General features: G+C 35.8%; 1 protein-coding gene and 1 pseudogene across 1 annotated transcript in view; one reads left to right on the top strand and one right to left on the bottom strand.

Annotated features, from left to right (window-relative positions):
- Positions 1-3,278: 3,278 nt before the first annotated feature.
- The window catches only part of SGPP1 (sphingosine-1-phosphate phosphatase 1), a 41,395-nt gene continuing 19,682 nt past the window's right edge, over positions 3,279-24,991 (top strand). Inside the window, exons 1-2 of the mRNA XM_088797364.1 lie at positions 3,279-4,154; positions 20,329-20,418. Coding sequence (XP_088653490.1) covers positions 3,459-4,154; positions 20,329-20,418 — 786 coding nt within the window. The 5' untranslated portion in view covers positions 3,279-3,458. The remainder of the gene's footprint in view (positions 4,155-20,328; positions 20,419-24,991) is intronic.
- LOC109448334 (peptidyl-prolyl cis-trans isomerase D pseudogene) lies at positions 11,380-17,771 on the bottom strand (annotated as a pseudogene).

Raw genomic sequence — 24,991 nt, 5'->3', positions numbered from 1 at the left:
CAAATCAAGACCTACCAAAATTCTGGAATGATGAATGAGCAGATGTGGTTGGAGATTTCAAGTTCTGAACTCAAAAAAAAAAATCTTCTAGATTGGGTATACATCTGTATTTCCAATCATTTCTGGGGAAAAAAAGTCATGAATCAGATTTTATTTTATTTGATTTTATTTTTTTAAGATTTTATTGGGGAAGGGGAACAGGACTTTATTGGGGAAAGTCATGAATCAGATTTTAAAAATAAGAAAAGTAGAGCTGGAGAGATAGAAGTAACAAAAAGGGGCAATCTTAGGAAGCAAAAAATGGTTTCAAAAAAGTACTACAGAGATGGGGTAAAATAAAACTGAGTATAAATAATCTATATGTTAAGAGAAGAATTCCTTGGTCATCTCAGCCTACATGAGCTAAACATAAAGTGGGTGCGAGACCATTTATTTTGTTGCCTGGAATACTCTCAGACCATTTTTCTGTAAAGATATATTTTTTTAAAGACTATTTGGGAAGTGATTGGAAGGTTGGTGCAGAGAAAACATAGAGGACAGAAAATTCATGAACTATTAATTATAAAGCTTTATGTGTATCACATTTTATTTACATTTGTGCTATGGTAGGCATCTTTTTGAGAATTCAGAGGACATCCTACTTTTGAGAAATATAACTAATCAAAAATGCAGGATAAAATCATTAGTTATAAATGTATAGTGTCAGATGGGTACTAAACTTACCAGGGGGATTACTTCATAAATTATATAAATGCCTAACCACCATGCTATACACCTGAAACTAATATAAAATAATATTGAATGTCAACTAGAATTTAAAAAATATCACAGAATGTAAGTACAGTATAGGGAACATAGTCAATGATATTATAATAGCTATGTATGGTGTCAGGTGGATAGAAGACTTGTTGGGGTTACCACTTTGTAAGGTGTGTAAATGTCTAATAACTATGTTGTTTTGTACACCTGAAATTAATAAAAAGAAACATTTAAACAGAAAAAAAATCCTTAGGTATTTATGTAAGAATTTAATAAACACAGGTTTAATCATTCAAAAATAACAAATTCATAATTACCATTATTGATGTCCATAATGTGCTATGTACTGACATCTACATGTCAAAAATATTTCAGTAATAGTCATAATTTATGGTAAGCAGTTTGGAAGTACAAATTTTGTAGCTTAACAAACAAAAAATTAAATTGGGTTCCAGGTAGGCAAAAGAAAATAAATGGATATTAATGAATATTCAGTTTAAAAATGAATATTATCATTTTCTTAAGTAATAGAATAATGTATTAGTTTAAGGCATACAGCATAATGATTGCATATAGGTATATATTGCAAACCTATTTGGCTGCAGACCTGTGAATTCAAAAGAAACACTTTATTTTCCTAGTTCTAAAATCGTGCTCAAATCTATCTTTCCTCCCAGGGCTCAGAACTACAGCTCTAGTTCAGGCCCTCTCTCTCTCTCACCTGATTACTGCAATCATCTTCTAATTATTTACCTGGCCTTTGGTCTCTGATGGCTGGCAATTCATGTTTTATTTCCTTCTCAGTTATCTTTCTAATGCAGTTCTGATGTTGTCACTCCCTTTCTTAAAAGCCTTGTACGGGCCCGCCCGGTGGCTCAGGCGGTTGGAGCTCCGTGCTCCTAATGCCAAAGGCTGCCAGCTCAATTCCCACTTGGGCCAGTGCCAAATGGCTCAGTTGGTTGGAGTGTGGGCTCTCAACCACAGGTTGTCGGTTGGTCCCCCACAAGGGATGGTGGGCTGCGCCCTCTGCAACTAAGATCGAAAGGACAACAACTTGACTTGGAAAAGTCCCGGAAGAACACACTGTTCCCCAATAAAGTTCTGTTCCCCTTCCCCAATTAAAAAGAAAGAAAGAAAGCCTTGTATAAACTGCCTACTGACTACAAAATAAAATCCCCAGCTTTGGATTCAAGGCCTTAACAATGTGATCGTATCTTCCCTTTCTAACCCCATTCCAATCACTTAAATTTCCTACTCTGTACTCTATGAACTATTGTTTATCAAATACACTTTTACACATTTCCATCCCCTGTCTTTATTCATTTTCTCTCTTCCTAAGATGCTTCTCCATCTATTGACATCTTGCTTTCAATTACTGTCCAGCTCAACAGAATCACCTAACACCTTTTCTGCTGTCCTTAGTCATCTTGTTTCTTCTTTCTAGAGCACCTTATGTCTCTGTTTTAGCACTTTCCATCTGTTCTGTACTCTAGAGGTGGGCCTATTCTGTCCCCATTTATACTGTGAGCAACTTGAGGGCAGGGATGGTCACAGCCTAGCAAGTAGAGTGGGAGGAGGAGAATAACTCTCCCTGGAAAAGCAGGAAATCTTTCTAATAAGTAAGGGCAGGGGAATTCTCCAGCCTCTTTCTTGGAAGAGATTCAAATTCTTTAAGTATAGACATTCACCTTACCCCAAATAACTTACTGGAATTAGAGTTCTGAGACCTTCTAATAAAAACTATTCTTTCTAGAAGTCAAGTTTGTAACTTACGAGACATGGAACGTTAAGTCTCTAAATCAACCTTATCAAACTTCAAAAATCTATGCACTGTACTCAGCCATCAGTTGCTTCAGTGCCAGCCTCCCAGCTTAGAATTTATTAAAAGGAAATTCTACACGTAAGTCAAAAATAACTGGGATCTGTTAACTTATAACAAAATATTTGATCAATGACACAGTATTGTCCAGGAATCTACATCTAGTCTTGCCACCACTGGTCAACTGGCACGTGGCTTTCAGAACAGCAACTGTCAGAGACAGCTTTGTAATTACTTGTGATTACTTGAGTCGAACGATTCCGGGAGCGTGGTGGTTACTTCGCTTCATTCACCATTCACCATTTGATTCTGTGCCAGCAGGATGTCCGGGTGCTTGGCCACTGGCACCGGCGAAGCTAGCTAGCATCAGGACCGTGGCCTCTCTGAGCCAACGTTCTACAGAGGAAAGCCCGGCAACACCAGCCTGCAGGGAAGGAAGGCTGAAGTTGGAGACCGGAGACGCGCAACCTCCCGCACGCCGATTGCCGTGACGCCTGGTGGGTACTAAGACGATCCTCAAGGCTGCGGTGGGGCCCTCTTTTAACACCCAGATGCCGCCGGATGCGCTCGGGGCCGACCCGCGCAGCAGGGACCCTCCCAGAGCGGCAGTGGGGGCGGGGCGCGGCGCGCGCCGGCGCGTGGAGGCGGCGGACCGTGGCGGAGCGCGCGCCGGCGAGGGAGGGGCGCGCGGGACGGGAGCGCGCGGCGAGTACTGCGGCCTGTGGAGCCGTCACCCGGCAGAGCCCAGCCGGTGGAGGGAGGTGCTGCTGCTGCTGCTGCCACTGGCCAGGCGCGCGGGAACGTTTGGGGGCTCCACCGAGGACCGGCCCGCCCTCCCGCTGCCGTCCTCTGGTTCGTAGGACGTGCGGGTCCCGTTATCATGTCGCTAAGGCAGAGCCTGGCGCTGCTGGCTGGTCGTCTGCAGGAGCCGCAGAAAGTGGCCCGTTTCCAGCGGCTGTGCGGAGTGGAAGCACCGCTGAGCCGATCCGCCGTGGCCTCCGCCGACTTGAGGGAGGATGAGGAGGAGGAAGCGCCGCTCTCCAGAGACTGTCGGCGTCGAGAACCGCAGCTGGAGGCGTGCGGAGGTCCCCGGACCCCCGGAAGCGACCGCAATCAGTGTCCCGCCAAGCCGGGCGGCGGCGGCGCCCTCAACGGCGTGCGGAACGGGCTGGCGTCCGAGCCGGGCCCGGCCTCGCCGCGGCGGGCGGGCGCCCTGCGCCGAAACTCGCTGACGAACGAGGAGGGCGAGCTGGCCCACGTGAGCAACTGGCCGCTCTACTACCTGTTCTGCTTCGGCACGGAGCTGGGCAACGAACTCTTTTACATTCTGTTCTTCCCCTTCTGGATATGGAATCTGGACGCCCTGGTCGGCCGGAGGCTCGTGGTCATCTGGGTGCTGGTCATGTACCTGGGCCAGTGCACCAAGGACATCATCCGCTGGCCGCGGCCCGCCTCGCCGCCCGTGATCAAGTTGGAGGTCTTCTACAACTCCGAGTACAGCATGCCCTCTACCCATGCCATGTCCGGCACCGCCATCCCCATTTCCATGGTCCTCCTCACCTACGGCCGCTGGCAGGTAAGGGTCCCTCTGGTCGCCTGGGGGAGTTACAGAACTCGGAGTTCTCTTTGCTCTGCACGATTATCTTGATTTGGCCGTTCCGCTCCCAAACTTCTCTTTCCGCAGGTTCTCACCGTGCCCGCAAACAGGCCCTTTCCTTTCTAGGTTTTAAAAATTTCAGCGATTGGGTAAACAGATTTAGCCCTCAAACTATATTGTAATAGTAATGCCTTTCTTAGAACCCAAAGGGAAAACTTCGTGAAGTAATATATCATCACTGGGCTTTGGTTGAGTTTTTAAACGGTTTTAATTCTTGTGATGTACCGAATAGAATTGTGATTAATTATAATGTCCTTATAATGAGTTGTTAGGTAACTAAGACTCATTTTCACCACAGTGTGTGGAGCCTTCCCCCTACACTGGTTGTTTCAGGTTTAGGTAAATTCATTAAGTTTACTCTGAGACAGTGTTTATAAAACAGTAGTATAATATAATACCAAAACAAACATGGAAGGTCCAGGCAATGAAGTGATGAATTTTAAACCACAGCCACCCTTTATGGAAGTTAATGGAGAACAGCCTGAGTTCTCTTTTTAAAGGGTGTGTGGTTGCTAATTTGCTGATAGGTGCAAAATTTATCTTCTGGATTAGTGATCTGTAGTAACAGCTATTGAGCTATAGCATTTTATTTGTAGCTGTTGAGCTACAGCATTTGAGCTTTAAAAATGCTTGGTTTTATTCTTAATAGGGTTCTTGATCATATTAGTGGGTTTGTAAAAATGGCAAGTATGACAGCAGGGTCAGCCTGGCAATTTGGGATGAGTTTTTAATGGTAAACATTTTAAATTTTGCCAGTTTTTCATGGTCCATAAATTAGGTTTAAAAACTAATTCTCTTTCTTATAGAAGCAAAATGTATTCTTAGATTGCTGTCTTGTTTTATCTGTCTTTTAAATTGTTAAGGAGATTTGTTCATCCTGCAAATTGGTCCCTTAATTTAAGAATAAAGATAATAATTATGGGGAACGTAAGGAATCAGACTTTGTCATTTTTCCTCCGCTACAGCATAAAATCACCTTACATTGTTCAATAAACATTTGTAGAAAACTCCATTTTGATAAGCTTACTTCTCCCAGATTTAGTTTCAGTATAGATAAAATCTTGTTCTCATGGACACTTCTGTGCAGTGCATCTCTCTTACTTTAACATGGAAAATATGTAATGTGCATAGTAAGAATGACAGAATTATTAGTGAAGAGTACCATGGACAGGTGTTTTTTTTTCCTATTTAACCAAAGGAGATTTACAGTGAAACTCAGATTGTAAAGTAGTGCTGCCTGTTTTGCATAAGAGATAAATATCTCAAATTTTATTGAATCTAAATATTTCAGAATTTGAGGTTGTTGTTCAGATATGTTTGGTATGATATTTACTGGTTAGCTAATGATGTTTCTCTTATGTTCTTATGTTCTTGAGATTTTCAGGATTCTGTAACTATAGGCCTTTTTATAACTTCTCAATGAGTAGCTATGTTGCATGCTATTAATTTTAGTAGTCTAAGTAAGAGAAAATAGTTATTTTTTGCTCATCATTCATTCAGAACATAATGCTTACAGGAAGTCTGAAAACAGTACTGCTGGATTGTTTACAGGATGCTTCTGTCAGTGTTCTAACATTTCAGGGTTATTTGAATTATTAGAATAAGCTTACCTTATAGTTTTTGAACAACCTAGTATATTTAATTCAAAGTTTGAGGAATTTGTGTATTGTACAACTTTAGAATTTGAGCTAGACAGGACTTTGGAAATAAAACCTAGTTTCAAACTGTCATTTTATTGATGTGGAAACTGACCAATTACTTTAGAATTAATCTTATATAATTAGTTTAAATTTCTTGTTTTATGTTTTTCACTCTAAATTTGAATAAACTTCTAAATTTGAATAATTGTTTACTTTTGGTTAGTTATTTTGAAAGACACTCCCTTATGTAAAAGTTCTATATTTATAGATGGTTGACTTTAATAATTCAGTACAAAAAAACAAAACTTTTTTACCTTTATAGTTTTTTTAAATCCTTACTGTGAATTGAAAACAAAAGTATGTTCCTTTGCTTAAGTTGTTTATGTCCTCAGTTGTTTTGGTCCTCTGTCAATTAGTATTGTAGTACTTTGGAGGCTTAGATGTCCAGAGTGGGTAATGAAAAAATGTTAGAAACTGGGAAAAGAATTAAACAATGAAAGCCTGGTGTGTCTAAGGCTGTGTGTGTGTGTGTGTGTGTGTGTGTGTGTGTGTGCATGCGCGCGCGCATATACGGGGATTCTAAATAACCTATTTGAACTAGATTCAGCAGAAAACAACAACAACAAAATTTATTTGAAGACCAGAGAGGGTATCTCATGAAAGTCAAGGGCAAGAAAGTGCTGTCAGGCGTCCTGAAGGAATGGAGCCAGGCTCTGGAATACCGTCAGAACTAAAGGCATGCCACCCATCTCTCATTTCTGCTTCTTTCTTATCTCTCTGCTTTTTGGCATGTGTATGCCTCTCACCCTAGTTTTACAACATTTCCAAATTCAAGCACACAACAGAGACTGATTGACTTTCTTTCAAATTACTATTAGGAAAAAGAATCTAAACTCAGTCCAGCCAATGGTTTTGCTTCGCTAGGGCCATTGTCCATGCCTCATCATTCAATAGTTGTGGCCAAGAGCGCAGCAGGATCACACAGTGTGTCTCCAGGGCCACACTGCTGGGTCTAAGTGGGGATGTATGCAGAAGAGGGGTATAGATTGGACAATATCATAAAAATATACTATAAAGGGACACTACAAGTGAAAGAAAGAGGGGATTTCTAGAAAAGGAAAGTAGTTAATATTGTTAAATGCTAAGAGGACAAGCAAGATAAATACAGAAACTTACAGAAGGCTTGAAGAGAAGTGAAAAGAATAGGAAAAAGCTAGAGCTAACTTTTTCCTTAGAATTTGAAAATAATTGGGGCCATATTGTATATGAGGTGTTTTTTTTTTAAAATTTAATATTATGTGTGATGGTTAATTTTATTTGTTAACTTGGCTCTGCTACGGTACCCAGATTTTTGGTCAAACATTCTAGATTTTTCTGTGAAGATATTTTTTACATGACATTAACATTTAAATGAGTAGACTTTGAGTAAAGTAGATTATCTTCCATAATGTAGGTGGGGTTTTATCTGATCAGTTGAATGGCTTAAGAGAAAAAAGATTGTCCCTTCCAAGGAAGAGGGGATTCTGCTAGCAGACTGCCTTTGGATTTGAGCTACAACATTAACTCTTCTCTGGGTCTTTAGCCTGCTGGCCTACCCTGAACATTTTGGACTCCAGCCCCCACAATTCTTAAATCCAATAATAAAGCCAATTCCTTACAGTAAACCTCTCTCTCTCTCTCTCTCTCTCTCTCTCTCTCTCTCTTTCTCTCTCTCTCCATATATATATACACACACACATTCATACACACATACACACACAGATACATCTTATTGGTTCTATTTCTCTGGAGAACACTAATATGTCATAAATTTTCCAATCAGTAAAAATTCCTAGAAAACATTCTTAATGAATGTAATATTTTTATATTCCTACAAAATAGTTTTTACACTGTAGGGTTATCCTTACTGTAGATATTATCTCCATTTGTAGATGAGGAAACTGGTGCCAAGAGGTTATGAAAGTAGCCCATGGTTCCACACCCGAAGAAGGAGGCACCTTTTGAGGATGTGCCTCACTGACAACCTGCTAAAAGCTCCCGCAACTATTGGGCAGCCATGTTTTATCTACCTGGTCTTGTCCATCAGGAACTGAGAATAGATACTGAGTTTGGGCAGGTTTCCTCAATGAAGAAGTAAATTCAGAAATGTTCCTCTACCTTGTGGACTGAAGAGTAGAGAAGCTGGTCCGCGGAAAAAGAAGAATGAAGCATATATGTAAAAAGAAGAGATGATCCTATGACTGTTCAGTTTATAGTTCCAGTTTCTTCTTGAAGCTCAGCTTCATTCTGCCTTAGTGTTCTGTGAGACACTCTATATCCTTATGTCTTTTTTCTCCTCAAGATGATTTAAGTTGATTTCTTATTTACATTTTTATTTTGAGTCCCAATAAATGCATGTAGTAAATGGCTAAAGCCAGGTCTGTATAGTTCCAAAAACCCGTATTTTAAATTACTACATTTTAATAGATAAATATTGACTTATTCGTTGTTGTGTGGTATGTATGTGTATATAGGATAAGCATTTTAATATATGAACCCTTGCCTATATTTCTATATCCTTAGTATAGAATTCTAGAAGAGCGATGACAAGGTCAATGTATATACATTTAGAACATTTTGAACTCTTTTATGTATAAACAAAATGCTTTCCAGAAAGTTTGCATCAGTTTTCATTAAACTAGGAGTATATGAGAACAAGGCAAATGTATCATTGATGTGTTATCCTTGTCATCTGTTGTTTACATATATACTATACATTCCTCAAATTCAAAATATAATTTTTTTCTGGTGCCTGTTATATTTAAGTTACTTTGAAATTTTAAAAATCTATTAGAGATAAGTTTTTGTAATTGCTTTAATTGCAAGTCATTTTATTTACTTTTATTAACTTCAATGAATGTGAATGGAAAATGCCATAATATAAAAAATAATTCTGATTATGTGTGATAGTTACGGAAAGTATATCAGTAGGAATAAAACCGTTTGGTAGAATAACTGAAGGAAATATTTAGATAAGTGTTCCTGTAGTGTAGGATGTGCAGTGAAAAGATTAGACGGTTGTATGAAATTGAAAGCATCTAGGAGGTCCTGTGATCTGTTTTGGGTTTGGTAAGTTATTATTTTGAAAATAATGTGAAGGACTTATAAATTTTTCTTTCATCTTTTTAAAATAGGATTTGAGATTAAATTTAAGTAAAAACCCTATTAGAGGAGATAAATTCAGCAGATAAAGGTCAACATTCTCTAAGAAAGATACTAGAAACTAGAAACTCCTACCAAACTTAAAATTATTACCTATTTGTGTAGTGATAAAAATGTAAAGTAACAAGCCTGGTAAATTGCAAAAGGCATCAGAATAGGCTATTACAATATAATACATAGTGGTTAAGAGCTCAGACTCAGGAATCAAACTTGCAGTGTTTGAATCTCAGCTCTATAACTTAATACATATTTGTTTGATCTTGGGCCTCTCTGCCTCAGTTTAATTTAAATTAGAATATGTACCCCAAAGAGTTGTTCTGATGATTAAATGAACTAATGTTTATAAAGCTCTCTGAATAGTGCCTGGTATGTAAGAGTAAATTATATGTTAAATATCATTATTTAATCTATTAACATTTCAGTAAAGAACAAATCCACGTTCATTTTTTTAAACATCTGCCTAGAATTGAATTTTGGTTTTAAAAAAATCCACCCACTTCATTTCTCAGAAATAAAGGATTGGATTAGGTAAGAATAAAGGTAGATAGTGAGAGTGAAATGGAGGACAGTACAGCAAAGATGTATCAGAAGTGAAAGAAGTTGGTTAGATTGCTATGGCAGAGCGGGAAGAAGTAGTCCTTTCTAGTCTTCCTAGTTCTGACTTTAAAAAAAAAAAAAGAAACTAGGGCTCTTACAGAATTGCCAAATTTGCCAATGTGGAAAAGACAGAATTTGAGTTTTATTTTGCATTTTGAAAATTACTGTACTTAATTGCTCCTACTCTACTTACTCTCCCAGAGTGCTAAGAGCTATTGTTGCCCCAGCCTAGATTCGCTCCCAAGCCTGGAGATTTGAATAGGGATTTTTAAAAACCAAATCCCACAGAATCCACACTAGATACTAGAGAAGTTTTCTGGGGCCATGAAGCAAACAGGACTAGATTATCCAAGAGACAATTAGATAAAAAAATTCTTTGATAGATTGGAATTAGAATGAATTAATGAGTTGGAAACTGTCTGGAAGACTGGATTTACTGTTTCTTTTGTGTCTACTCTGGTTTCTGCAGAGGGAATCAGGAATTTCTTGTTTATCTTAACTATCGGGAAAGCTGGGGTCTGCCTGCAGCTCTAAAATGATATACATAAGTTAAAACAGATAACCCTTCTCTTTCTTTCCTCACATATCCCTTCCCTGTACAGGAATTGAGAAATAGTTCCTATTTTTGTATCATAAGGGTACATCAACTAGTATGGTAATCAATAGTACTTTCTTTATTATGCTTTGTAATATAAAATATATTTAAATTATAATTAACATTTACGTGATGAGTTCTATTGTTAAACTGATACTTCGTGACTTAACAATTCAAAAGAGAAACAGTAACTAATATGACATCAGATGTGAATTGGTCAAAACAATGGATTGAGTTGAAAATGTTTCAGTTCACATTTTTATCATTGATGTATACATTAAATGACTGTATATGGGTCAATTTTTGTTTGACCTATTTGAACCCATATATTATTCAACATTAGTCTACCATTGTGGGAAGTACCATTCTATTTTGATTAAGGTTTTTGGTTTGTTTTGCTTTTAGTAGAGAAAATATAGTTCATAATGTGCTATTGTATGAAGTGAGTTTTATATTTCTGTGCAATTTGGGTTACTTTGTTTTAGAAAGTATATTAGTTTTAATAGCTTAAGCTGCAGAATATGTACCTTTGTAAAGTTAATGCTTATTCTAAAACAAGCATTGGAAATTCTCTTTCCTAAGTTTATTTAAAAGGATTTTCAGATTGCAATTTATTATGGTAGATTCCAGCCAGAGATGCTCTTAGAACTAAAGGTTAACACAGCCCAGGTTTGAGGCCAGGAACTGAATGATACTACGGTATCATTGGTAACCCCAACTTATCATGAATGTGATACTGTACGACTGATACCCTTAGTGTTGGAAGGCTATGTTTATTTCATTCAACAGAGTTTATTGACTGCTGACAATGTGCAGACACTATTGTAGTCACTGGTAATACAGCAGTGAACAAAACGACTCAGGTCCCTGCCCCCATGGAAATTACATTCTTGAGGAAAGAGATAGACAGTAATTAAAATAATATTATGTATAAGTATATGTAATATATGTGTATATACAGAATATATATATAAAATATATCCAAGTGCATGAATATAGCCTATGTCAAGATAAGGGTCTTTAATTTCTTTTCGTAATGTTTTGCAGTTTTCAGTGTGCCAATCTTTCACTTACTTGGTTAAATTTATTCCTACCATGTTTCCCCAAAAATAAGACCTAGCGGGATCATCAGCTTTAATGTGCCTTTAATGTGTCTTTTGATCCAGTATTATTTTACTATAATATAAGACCGGGTCTTATATAATATAATATATAATATATAATATAATATAATACTGGATCTTATATTAATTGTTGCTCCAAAAGACACATTAGAGGTGATGGTCCGCTCGGTCTTATTTTCGGGGAAACGCAGTAGGTGTTTTACTCTTTTGGATGCTATTATAATTGTTGTATTAATTTCCTTTTCAGATTGTTTATTGCTGGTGTCTAGGAAGAGAGCTTTTGTGTGTTGAACTTGTACCCTGCAATTTTGCTGAATTCATTTATTTACTCTAGTAATAGATAAATGAATGTGGATTCTTTGGAATTATTCTATTTTTAAGATCGTGTCATTTGTCAATAGAGAGAATTTCACTTCTTCCTTTCCGATTTAAATGTCTTTTATTTCTTTTTCTTGCCTAATTGCTATGGCTAGAACTTACTGTATATACAGTGTTAGTAGCAGTGGTGAGATGTAGACATTCTTGTCTTTTTCCTAATCTTGGAGGTTGGGAGATGGAGGCGGTGGACCTTTCAGTCTTTCACCATTGAGTATAGTGTTATCTGTAGATGTATCATAAATGCCCGTTATCATGTTAATATCATAAGGAGTGTTGGATTTTGTCTTTTTTTTTTTGGCATCAGTTGAAATGATCATGTGTTTTTGTTTTTGTTTAATTTATTCTTTTAATGTGGTATATTACATTGATGATTTGTTCTTGTTGAGCAAGCCTTGTATTTCTGGGATAAAACCCACTTGGTCATGGTATATAGTACTTTTAATGTGCTGTTGGATTGGTTTGCTAATGCTTTTTAGGAGATTTTTGCATTGGTATCAAGGGATATTCCTCTGTAGTTTTTTTCTTGTCATGTCTTTGTCTGGTTTTGATAATAGGGTGATAATAGTCTCATCAAATGAGTCAGAAAGTGTTCTCTCCTCTTTTATTTTTGGGGGAACGTGAGAAAGACTGATGTAAAATCTTCCTAAATGCTTGGTGGAATTCATCAGTGAAACAATTTGAACCTGGGCTTTTCTTTGGAGGTTTTTGATTACTGATTCAATTGTTTACTTGTTATAAGTCTGTTTAGACTTTATATTTCTTCCTGAGTCAGTTTTGGTAATTTGTATGTTTCTAAGAATTTGTCCATTTCACCTGGGTTATCTAATTTGTTGGCATATAATTTTCATACTTTTTTCTTATAATCCTCTTTATTTCTGTAAGATCAATAGTAATGCCCCACTTTCATTTCTGACTTTAGTTATTTACATCTTCTGTCTTTTTAGTCAGCCAGGCTAAAAGTTTGTCAATTTTCTTGATTTTTAAAAAAATATTGTGTAACACTTTTATTAACAGTGTACGCGTGTCAGTATTCCTAAACTATAAACAATGAGGAACTGAAGTATCAATAGAAACATATTAGGGATTATATATAGTAGACAAAAACCCCTTACATTTTCTTACTGCCTTTATACAATCAATGTATAATATTTAAGCAAAACTGAATTCCTTATTAAGCAAACATTTTTGCATACGCTGCCTTCTCTTTCTCTTTCTGTGCCTTTATCTTTTGTTTGACTTTCAGCAATTCTGCCTGGCTAGCTTTGTCTTCTGGTGCTATCTCCTGAGCTTTCTTAAGATCAACCAGTACTTGATAGTATTCTTTTAATCTGTGCTATTCTTGAGCTCTACAGTATGCTTTGGTATTTGATGGGTCTGTTTCAAGAGCCTCCAAACAACTGTCGATTGGTCCCTGCCAATTTGACATCTTCAGTTTTCAAGCACCAGTATTCAGCATGCAGCTTAAAGCTACAGGTTGCAGCTTCAATCTATCTCTTTTGTCAGTAATAGCCTTTGAACCTTCCATATAACTTCAAACTTTTGTATATTTTTTTAATGGCCATCTACCAGTTCTGGGATTTGCAAAAATGCATTTCCAATGTTTTTTTTTAAGTCTTCTGTTATTAATAATATTTTATCTACATCTTTTAAATCTATATATGCATCCTCGAGGAAATCTGGATGACTGTCATCAGAACCATCTTTTGGAATATTCCCCATCATCCCCTTCCTTCTGTTCTCCACATTCTACAGTAATGCACAAGTTAGCAGTTTTTTCACCTTTCACTTCTACATTTTCCAGAATTCTTGCCACATCCGTTCCTTTAATTACTTGGCCAAATATCACATTTCCCATCCAAATGAGGAGTCGGAACTGTTATGATAAGAACTGAGAACCACTTGTATTTCAGCCTGCATTTAGCCATACTCAATAAATACTCCTGTTCATGCTTATAATATAAATTTTCATCTTTAAATTTTTCATCATAAGTACTTTCTCCACCTGTCCTGTTCTGATTTGAGAATTTTCCATGCTGAATCATAAACTTCTTAATAATTCGATGAAATTGGCATCCTTTGAAATGGAAAGTTTTCCCAGTGGTGGGTCCAATGCCTTTTTCTCCTGTACACAATACACGAAAACTTTCTGCAGTTTGGGATATAATATTTGCAAACAATTATAAGACAGTTCAACCAACTTGCTCGCCTCCTGATGTTGGTGTCAAGGAAAACTCGGGGGTTACTGAGATTAACCTGGGGGAAGAGATGCAACATTTTCACTTGCCGTTGCGTTTGGAATCCTCTTCGAGTAAGTACCTCATGGCTGCTCACCAGCTGAAACCCGACAGCCAATTTTGTTGATCTTTTCAAAGAAACAACTTTTGGTTTTGTTGATTTTCTTTATTATTTTTTCTATTCTCTATTTCATTTTTTCCCCACTCTAATCATTGTATTATTTCCCTAGTACTGCTAGCTTTTCACTTAGTTTTCTTCTCTTTTTCTAGTCCTTAAGGTGTAGTGCTGTGACTAATTTGAGACATTTGTTCTTTTTAATGTAGGTATCCACTGCTCTCCACTTCCCTCTGAGTGCTGCTTTCACTGCATTATATAATTTTTGGTACATTGTGTTTTTGTTTTTATTTGTCTCTAAGTAGTTCTTAGGGATTTGTGATTTCTTCTTTGGCCCATAGTTATTTAAGAGTAATTTAATTTCTACGTACAGTTGATTGTCATTATTTGTGGATTGCATATTTGTAAATTTACCTACTCATTGGAATTTATGTGTAACCCCCAAATTAATACATGCATATAGACATGTGCAGACTGGTGACAAGTTTGAGTCACCTGGTGTACATGTTCCCAGCCAAAGTTGAACAAGGCAGTGCTCTGCTTTCTTGTTTCAGCTATTACACTGTAAACAAAAGACTCTTTCACAGTCGATTTAGTGTCCTGTTTTGCACATTGTTGTGCTCTTTGTTGGTGGTTTCACTGTTTAAAATGATTCCCAAGCACAGTGCTGCAGTGCTGCCTAGTGTTCCTAGGCACGAGAAGGCTGTGATATGCTTTACAAAGAAAGTATACGTGTGTTAGATAAGATTTATTCAGGCAGCAGTTATAGTTCTGTTGACCTTGAGTTCAGTGTTAATGAATCAATAATACAGTGTGTCCAGAAAAAGGAAGAGGAAATTCACCAATTTGTATGGAAGGAAAGTGCCAAAGGAGTATCAGTAGTGTATGATGAAGCTATGGAAAAGATGAAAAAGTGACTAAATTTGTGGGTTCATTGAGATGACAGTCACTTTACGAAGAAAGGAAGCAGAGTGGACAGCATTATCGTGACGCTGAAAGCCAAGGAAATTTAAAGTCGTGTTCCCCAGAGTAAGGAAAAGGTCAAACTCTTTTCAGGTGGCTTGCACTTTTCAAAAGGCATGAAAAATGTTACACTTGCACTGATCTTGAGGTAAGATCAAGAGACTGCTGGAGAATTTTTTAAATACTTGCTAAGTTTTACATAGGAAAGGGACTCTGTGGAAGATCAGATTTTCGTTGCTGATGACACTGGCTTGTAGAACTGTCTATTTCTCTCTTCAATTCTGTCAATGTTTTCTCCATTTATTTTGGACCTCTGTTATTTGGTGCACATGTGTTTATAAGTGTTTCATCCCCTCAGTGAATTGACCTTTTATCAATACATCCTGTTCTTCTTTCTTTTGTAACAGTTTTGGGCTTACAGTCTATTTTGTCTGATAGTAACATAACCCACTTATCTCTCATTTGGTTACTGTTTGCATGGATGTGTTTTTCCAGTTGTTGACTTTTAACCAGTTTGTGTCTTTGGATATAAAGTGAGTCTCTTTAGGCAGCATATAGTTTGGTGTCATGTATTCTTATCCATTCTGCAAATCTCCATCTTTTGCTATTTGTTTTCTGTATGTCTTATACCTTTTTTGTTTCTCATTTCCTACATTACTGCTTTTTTGTGTTTGATTTTTCTTATAGTATACCATTTTGATCGTCTTCTCATTACCTTTTGTATATGTTTTTTTAGATACTTTCTTTGTAATTACCATGGGATACAATTAACAACAAGGTATATTTTGAAGATATAACTGATACTGTTAATGGATTGGATGATAGATATGAATGAGGAAGTCAAAGATAACAAGATGTTTGGCCTTCAGAATGGAACAATGGAGAATTTGTTTACTGGAAAGAAGATATCGGCAGAAGTAGCTTGTCAGATGAAGAAATGGAAGACAAACGAGGAGTTCAGATTTAGTCGTGTTACATTTGAGATGCCTATTAGACATTGAAGTGGAAATACCAAGTAGGCAGTTAGATATACAAGTCTGGGATTCAGTAGAGGTCTCAGGTAGAGACAGAAATTTGAGTTATGAACATACAGATTGTATGTCATTGCTGAAACTGTGTGAAATCATTCAGGGAGTAAGTATAGATTGGGAAATGAAGTACCCTTACAACTAAGCCCTTGGGTACACTGATATTAAGGAGCTGTGAAGAAAAGGAGAACCAACAAAGATGGCTGAAATGGAGAGTAGTCTATGTATATTTTATGTATTTGTAATAAATTGTATTATTTCTTTTTTTGTTTGGTTTTTGGCTTATAACTTTTTTTTTATTGGGGTGACAATTGTTAGTAAAATTACATAGATTTCAGGTGTACAATTCTGTATTACATCATCTATAAATCCCATTGTGTGTTCACCACCCAGAGTCAGTTCTCCTTTCATCACCAAATTCTATTATTTCTTAGGAAAGGATAATTCTGCATAAATCTATTTTCCTTCCAGTTACATCTAAATGAGGATAGTGGTCCTAAATTTGATTTTAGAGAGAGTTTAATATAAAATTAAAGATAAATGCAGTTTGGATATTCTTAAATATAAATAAATATGCCAGGTGAATTGGTTATTATGCATAATTCTTCCTCTCCCCACAGGATCTCACTTTAGATCTAGTTTATTTCCTTTAGTATTAAAATTTATGGGTTTTAAAAATCTGCTTAAAGTTAACTGATGAAATGCTTCTTTGCTTTGATACTTTGTGATTCAGAATTCTTTTATTCAGTGGGGAGTAAATATTAAAGTCACATATCGTCAGAATTGGATGAGGTATTCCCCCAAATGTGTTTCTTCCCAGAAAAAGAAAATCTAGGAAAAATACTCTGAAGGAAGAGACTAATAGCTGAAAACATCAACCAATCAATAAGAATAAAAGTGAATTATTCTTTTCCCAACTAGTTAACCTATCCCCAGTGAAGTCTAAGGGTGCTCTAGAATAGGGAAAAGGAAAATAAAAAGGCTCATAGCTTCTTCCTTAGCCTCTGCCTCTAACTCGATTGCATTCCCAACTCTCCTATTTAAACCTGAATAGATGTGGTTTGAGTTAAGTTAAATTCCGTTTCATTGTCCCCACTCAAAAACTCTCCCTTTGCCCCACCATCGGCCATAGCTTTTGAGACTTCATAAACGAATTTTTCTTCAATCTTTTGTGTATAAATAGTTCCCATCAATAACTGTACGTTTTTCCTTATAGGGTCTAAGTGAAAGAAAAAAAAAGAGGCTAGCATAGGAGAATTTCTTGGTTATTGTTTACTTATTTGGCTCTCCTTGCAATTAACAATTTTTAAAAAAAATTAACAGAAAAATTTAAAAGGTATGAGTGCCTGATAGAGAGACTGAAGCCACTGTCATCTCTCACCTAGGTTATATCAACAGCCTTTTGACTGGTTTCCCTGTTTCCACCCTTGATCCCTTATTGTCTAATCTCAACATAGCAGCCATCATGACACTACTCTGTTCAAAACCCTTCAATGACTCCCCCTTTGATTCACAATAAAAGTCAAATTTCTTACAGTGGCCTCAGTTCTGCTTGCTCTAGCCCTCATTACTTCTCTCTCCTCTCCCCCTCTGCTCCAGCCACACTGGCCTCCTTGCCAGGTCACATTTCCTCATTAGAGACTTTGCTGTACCTGACCCCCTTGCCTGGTGTATGTTCTTCCCTTGGATATCTGCTTGGCTAATTATCTTATCTCCATCCAGTCTTGCCTCAAATCAGCTTCTAAATAAAGTCCACATTGACTATCGTTTATTTAATACTTTAACCTGCCCCATGCATATTCCCAAACTCCTGATGCTATTTCTGTTACTGTTTTAATTATGATAGACTTGTTTATGCTCTGGGAATGACTTAACCCCCAAATCTCAGCTAACAACAAAAGTTTATTTCTCATTGTGTTACATATTCATTATGAGTTATCCCACAACTTTGTTCTACTTAGAACCTCAGGAACCAGGCTGACGGAAGTTTCCCCATCTTCTGATGAATCTCAACATGTGCCTTCCAGGATCACATCTGTGGGGAAAAGAGAGTTCATAGAATGATTGAAAGTGGCATAAGTCACTTTTTTCCTCAGCTTATTGGTCAAAACTAGTCACCTGGTCCCAATCTAGCTGCAGGTAAACTGAAGATGTAGGAGAAACAGAAGGAATACTTGATATTTTTTCAACACCTGTTCTCTTTCTTTCTCCAAACTTTTTACCATGTTTTATTGTATGATTTATGTATTTTATATTATTTATATACGTATGTATAATTTACATATCTTATGTCTACTATTTGGTGCTTCCCCCCACCAAGAACGTAAGCTTATTCTACCAGAAAACCACACTACTGACAGTGTCTTGTACACAAGCCTTTGCTCACGGTGTTCCTTCCTGCTGTTTGGAATGTCCTCTACCCCCTTTTTTTTTTTTTTCTTTTTTTTCCCCTGTACACACTCCTTTTCTCTAAAGACTAAATCCTACTCATCTTTCAGGACAACTTGAATTTTACTTAATCTATGAGTCTTTGTTTACATCTTTAAACTAAGTTAAATGCTCATTCCTTAGACACCCTCTGAACTTTCAGTATGCTAATATGATAGCACTTACCTCATTATATGGTTACGCATCTGTTTGCCTCATTACCAAGTTTCTCGTGCATATGGAAAAATGGCTAGAAAAATAGGTGGAGCTTAGAAAAGAGGATCTGAACAAGGGCAGTGTACGTCGGATGGAGAAGAGATGACAGAATCAAGAAATATTTAGAAGATAAAATCAGCAAGACTTGGTTATTGGTTGAATATGAGGGATAAGGAAGAAATCAAAGATAATTCATATTTATCATTTAGATTATTACATGTATTATGTTTCCAAATGAAATAGGGAATATGAGAGGAGGCACAAGTTTGATTGGGAGGGTGATGAGTTTGGTTTGAGGTATTTGGGGTTTAACTCCATAGGGACCTCAAGGTGGAGATATGTGCAGTAGTTGGCTGTGTGGTTATTAAACCTAGGGAAATGGATAGGTCTTCGTCATGCTAAGTAGAGGAAAAAATAGGAAAGGTGAGGCTGCAAAAAACTAGTAAGGGCTGAATTCTTACTTATACCAATGTTTAAAGGGCAAGCAGAGGAAGATACAGTCTCTTGTGGGAAACTCAGAAAAAAATATATAGTTAAAGGGGAACCAGGAGAGTGTGATGCTATAAAAATCAAGGGTATTTGGAGTTTCAAGAAGAAAGTTGTGGGCCATATTAAATGCAGTAGAAAAGTCAAATCAAAACAACTATGTTCTAAATCTTTACCATTCTTACAACCCTACTTAACTCCCTTCTTTCAACCTCACTTCTTATTGAACCACCTTGAATTCCTACTGAGTTAAACCATCTTGTCTTCAAATTCTTGAGAAATTTGAAATAATGAGTCATAAATTGCTTCAAATGTGCCTCCCCCCGCCCCCTTCTTTACAAACTTACCATCTTGCAAGTCTACTCGTTCTTCCTCTCCTCTAATCCCAGGAGAGTCAAAGCCAACTCCTAAACCAGTGCCGTTGATACCAAGAGTTGTCTACATTTTGTTTCTTTTTTATGACCTTCTCCGGTATCCTATCAAATATTTTCTCAATAAGAAATACTTATTAAATACTTAAGTTTCTCAATAAGAAATACTTATTAAATACTTAAATTTAAAATTTTAGTTGAGGGCCAGAAGTGGAAAACAAGTTACAAGGTGTTGAATATTGAATACAAGATGGCGAAATGTCAATAGAAATTGCAGATAGCAGTTACCAATGGGAGTGAGAGCGAGATAATGCTGTCCGCCTCCCTAGGGAAGTGCGGACCCGTACATGCCCAGATTCAGGCAATATTCCCGAGGCACTCTCATTTTTGAGCCATGTGAAAAGTATGTCTGCTACCTGTTTTTATTCTTCTATAACATGCTGGTGGTTGAATCTTTACTGTAGAAGCAAAAATGAGCCAGTTCCAACAAAGAAGAGTGTAAAAACATCAGATTTCATTCACTTGTTCATACATGAAGAAGTATTTCTTGAATGTCTGCTGTGTGCCATGCTTAGGGTTAGTGCTGGGAATAAAATGGAGAATAAAAACTCATAGTTTTTGTTTTTGTGGAATTTTATAGCATAATGATTTGTTTTTAATTTGCTTGTTTATATTTAACCTAATTTATTTAACTAATTTTACTTTTTTTCCCCTTTAGTATCCTCTTATATATGGACTGATTCTTATTCCATGCTGGTGTTCCCTAGTTTGCCTAAGTAGAATTTACATGGGAATGCACTCCATTCTGGTAAGGAAAATGTGTTCATAGTGCTTGATTTTTTTCTGAAATTGACAAGCATTTTAATAATTAATAATTTTTAATCATTTGCAAAGTAATATAAAACATAATTTAGAAAATATAGTTATAAATCTTGTGTTTTGCAAAAAATCAACATGCTTTGTGAAGTTTTAAAATAGTTATCGTGTATGTCATAGAAAGAGTTTCCAGCACCCACAATAACCAAGTATTATACTTAGAATAACATTTCTCCCTTTTTCCAGTCTCAGTTTTATTTTCCTTCTCATTCTCTTCTCTGGCTCTCCTAATGCTGAGTCAAAACCAACAATGTAAATGCAGAAACCAAGGAGAGCTCTACTTAGTATTAATGAAGACCCAGTGACTAGAAACTTAAATGCACTTAAACTATCCTGGTGCCAATTATACTTATATTATTAAACTGTAGTTTTCTTTCCCAACAGTATTTTAGGGCTCACAGCAGATATTTTATTTTGAAAATGCAATGCAGTTTTAAAAGCAGCAGCATAGGGACCCTGCACTGTTTTCAGCTACATATACTCACTTCCCTTCCTCTTTACCCCTATTGACATTCCTTTAGTTCTGGCCGGCTTCATCAATTAACCAGATTACTCAACAGCTTCTTAATCAGTAGTCCTACTTCTGGTTTGACACGGCTCCATGTTCAGTCTCCTGTTATAATATACTTCCTGAAACACAAATATGATGCCATACTGAATTATATGATTCCTCAAATGCAAAAGGTGTACCTTTGGGATTGCTGTCATCTCTACTTGAAATGCCCTTCACCTTAGCCTAACTAACTATCCTATACGTTCTTCAAGACTCACAGAAATGCTCTTATTTCCTACCTTTCCCATCTTTCCTTTCTTTCTTTTTCCTTTTTAAATTTTATTGGGGAATATTGGGAACAGTGTGTTTCTCCAGGGCCCATCAGCTCCAAGTCGCTGTCCTTCAATCTAGTTGTGGAGGACGCAGCTCAGCTCCAAGTCCAGTCGCCATATTCAATCTTTAGTTGCAGGTGGCACAGCGCACCATCCCATGCAGGAATTGAACTGGCAACCTTGTTGTTAAGAGCTCGAGCTCTAACCAACTGAGCCATCAGGCTGCCCCCATCTTTACTTTCTTAATATTAGTTAGGTGACCCTTCTCCCAGAGCATTTTGAGCATAATTCTGGCATAGCACTTACCCTAAACTGAAAGTGCTTTTTTTCCTTATCTGTCACCCACAATAGACAAGCAACGTGAGAAAAGTAACTGTTTTCTCTCTCTCTATCCCTTGCGTCTAGTGTGGTGTCTCTTAACACACTCTGTAAACGTATTATGTATTATATTGTTAGATAAACGATCAGAAAATGGTGGAGATAATATGAACTAATTCACAGAATCCATAAATTTCTAATAAGTTACATAAAATTTTTCTTGTCCTTAACAACTTTCACTTTTAGAATTTTCTGCTTATAAAAATATCTCATTAGGTTTTGTCATAGCTATGGAAATACTGGGTTCCTATTTCTTACTTAGATTGTTTGCCTCTAGCACTTACCCCTTCACTAATAAAATTTCCCAAAGGCCCAAATATGATTGTAATAAGCAAATTATTTGTGTTTGACTTTTTATAATTATTTATATTAATACAAATTGTGAATTTATGTACCGTTCTCTCTCTTTGCTCTTCTTTACTAATTTTATGGGATTAAGTTTCATAGTCTTATATCAAATCTAATTTGTCATAAGAAAATATTATTATCCATCTCTGTGCCTTGTTAGAGTTATTCCTTTCTACTCCCAAAAGTTAGCAATGTCACTCCTAAAGAACTTCAAAATAGTTATGCACCTTTGAGTGATAAAATAAATGAATCCTTGATATTTATTGAAGGAAAAAGATATTAAATACTATTATCTATCCCTAGATTCATTATCACCATAACATGAGTAATAAGAATCTGATTATATTGAATATATATATATTCAATTATGGTGCTCTTTAAAAAAGAGAGAAATATTTAGTGGATTGGTCAGATATTCAAGCTGAGTTTAGTTCATTTTGTATATACCAGATAACGATTGTAAATTATGATTCTGTGTTATAACCACAACTATTCCTCATCAATAATATATTGTTTCTTATTTTATAGTTGATATATGAAATTATATCCATAATGAACTCATTTTTTTACATTTGGGTCTAATATATTCCCACAATTTTTGCTTTTCCTATATTTTGATGTTTTAGTAATTACTTGCTGTTTGAATTATTTTCTCAATCATATTTTGAATCTTCACTGTTTATTGTGAAGTTAGTATGGAACTATAGGCTGTGTGCCCGAGGAATTTCTAATAGGTGATTAGATACCTTATTATGTAAGTTGATATCTTCATTAACATTAAGAATTCAGTTCTAATAATATGTTCTAAATAATTTATAATGAACACTTCATTCAGCATTTGCTACATGCTTTGTTGTTGTTACAACACAAAGAGTAACAGATTCATTTATTTTTAATATCCACCTACTTCTCTAAATTAATTTTCTTTATCTGCAGAAAAGGAGAGTTACTACATCCATTTTTTTCTTCATTTATGATCAAACCTAGCTCTCAAAATTTAATTTCTTAAAACACAAGCCACTTCAAGTTACTAGACTGAGTACTTGTGAAATTTCTATTTTGTTTCTACATTAATAAAATTATGAATATGTTGTAATTACATTTACCCCAAATATTACTAACATTTTATATGTCTATATATGGAAAAGCTTTTTAGAAAGGTATTATGAGATTGTAAAGTAGTGTCTGTCTCTAACCCTTTTTTACAACAAGAAATAAAAATAAAAACAACCAAGCCAAAAAAAGCAAAAAACCCCTAAAAACATGTTTCAGAGAAAGATCTAGAACAGTTAACACTAAGTTTTAATATTGGTTATTTCTGGATAATAACTGTTAATGTTTATCTGTATTTTCTTGTTTTTTTTTTATAGTTAGTATGTATTACATTTGAATTTTATTATTAAGGATGGATGTTGAAATTTTTGTCGTAAAGAAGATGATCAAACACAATCCATTCCAACAATACATTTTGTTGTTAGAAACCCTCTTTGTATCAGTGGCATATTAAAAATTAGAAGCTTGACACCTGAAATATAACTAAAACAAAACAGAAACAAAAAACAAAAAAACACTAGGAGACAAGCAGAGTTCTAAATTCTAGTCACAACTAATGAATGATTAGACTCTCTTGTTTTATTTCCTCATCAGGAAAAATGAAAAGGAGAAAATTCCAAATTTAATACATAATAAATTTTTATTAAATTTAAGGTATTTGATATTCTCTACCAGAAATTTGATGATAACCCTGAATAATCCACTTAAATGCATAATTGTCAATTAACCTTAAGGGCATAAAATTATAATAAGTTTCTAAAATTGCCAAGTTTCTTTTTGGAAAATTTGCTACGTTGAGTTATGTTTTTAACACTAATTTTCTTCACTGCACACTTTGTGGTGTGATGCTTAAAAGCATTTAGTTAGACATTAATATCACAGCGATAGCCACCATAGTTATATCCTGAACTCAGTCCTTCCTTCTTTCTGGTTTTGTTGCATGGAGGTTCAAAATGCCCTTACTATCCTGGGTAATATCATAAACAATGACTCAATCAAAAAAGGAAGCAGATTTGTATAGTCTTGTAGCAATCTAATATTCTTGGAGATACACAAAAAAAGTAGAGGACACCAAATATTGGATTTTTATGTCATACTGAAATGTATTTCCAGAAGTATAATTGATATGAGTCTTAAGGTATCATAAAAAACATTTTATAGGAATGAACATGTACTTACATCTATAATATAAAAGAACTGTAATTTTAAAAATAGCCGATCGCAGAGCTATTAACCCTGCTTTCATTTAACCTTAAAGTAAATATATATGGTTTTATATAAATAACTCATCAAATGTCATTTAATTAAAATATCTAACTTGGTACACATTCTGAGAATTATAAGGCTCAAAACATTTCCACATTAGCATAAAACTTAAAATTTTGAATCAGTCATGAAATTTAAATAAAAAAATGAAGCAACAGCTACTGTCCTGTGCTTATTCCCCAAGACCTGTGCCTTTAATTACAAATTAGGGAAGAAGGGGTAAGATAGCAAAAGAAGCATAACCTCATAAACTGAAATTATTTGGCAATTGGGGATCTGAAATATGAAGAATAGAGTTTGACAGTCACATAATTTACAATCTCCATATTCAAAACTATGGTCGGTTTGGGTACTTGTTGGATCTTTGAGTAATTGCTGTAAAATTCAATTAACCAAAATTCTTAGGTAACTTTTAGTGTATATCAGTGAGTTTTTGGGGAAGACCTCATGTTCAAAAAAATTTTTGAAAATTTAGTTTCTCTTCACACCCAATATTTAATTCCTAGTGTTGAGAATATTCTTTTTCTTTTTTTAGCCAACAGATGTATTGAGCGCTTTCAGTCTACGAGATTAAATAACTAGCTGTGTGACTTTAGGCTAGTTTTCTTTATTTAAAAACTGGTTAATTAAAATAA

The sequence above is a fragment of the Rhinolophus sinicus genome, chromosome 3 (assembly GCF_057876585.1).
Source record: "Rhinolophus sinicus isolate RSI-liver-muscle chromosome 3, RSI-T2T, whole genome shotgun sequence".
Classification (NCBI taxonomy): domain Eukaryota; kingdom Metazoa; phylum Chordata; class Mammalia; order Chiroptera; family Rhinolophidae; genus Rhinolophus; species Rhinolophus sinicus.
The sequence above is the reverse complement of the archived record's forward strand: the minus strand, read 5'-3'. Positions and strand labels throughout refer to the sequence as shown.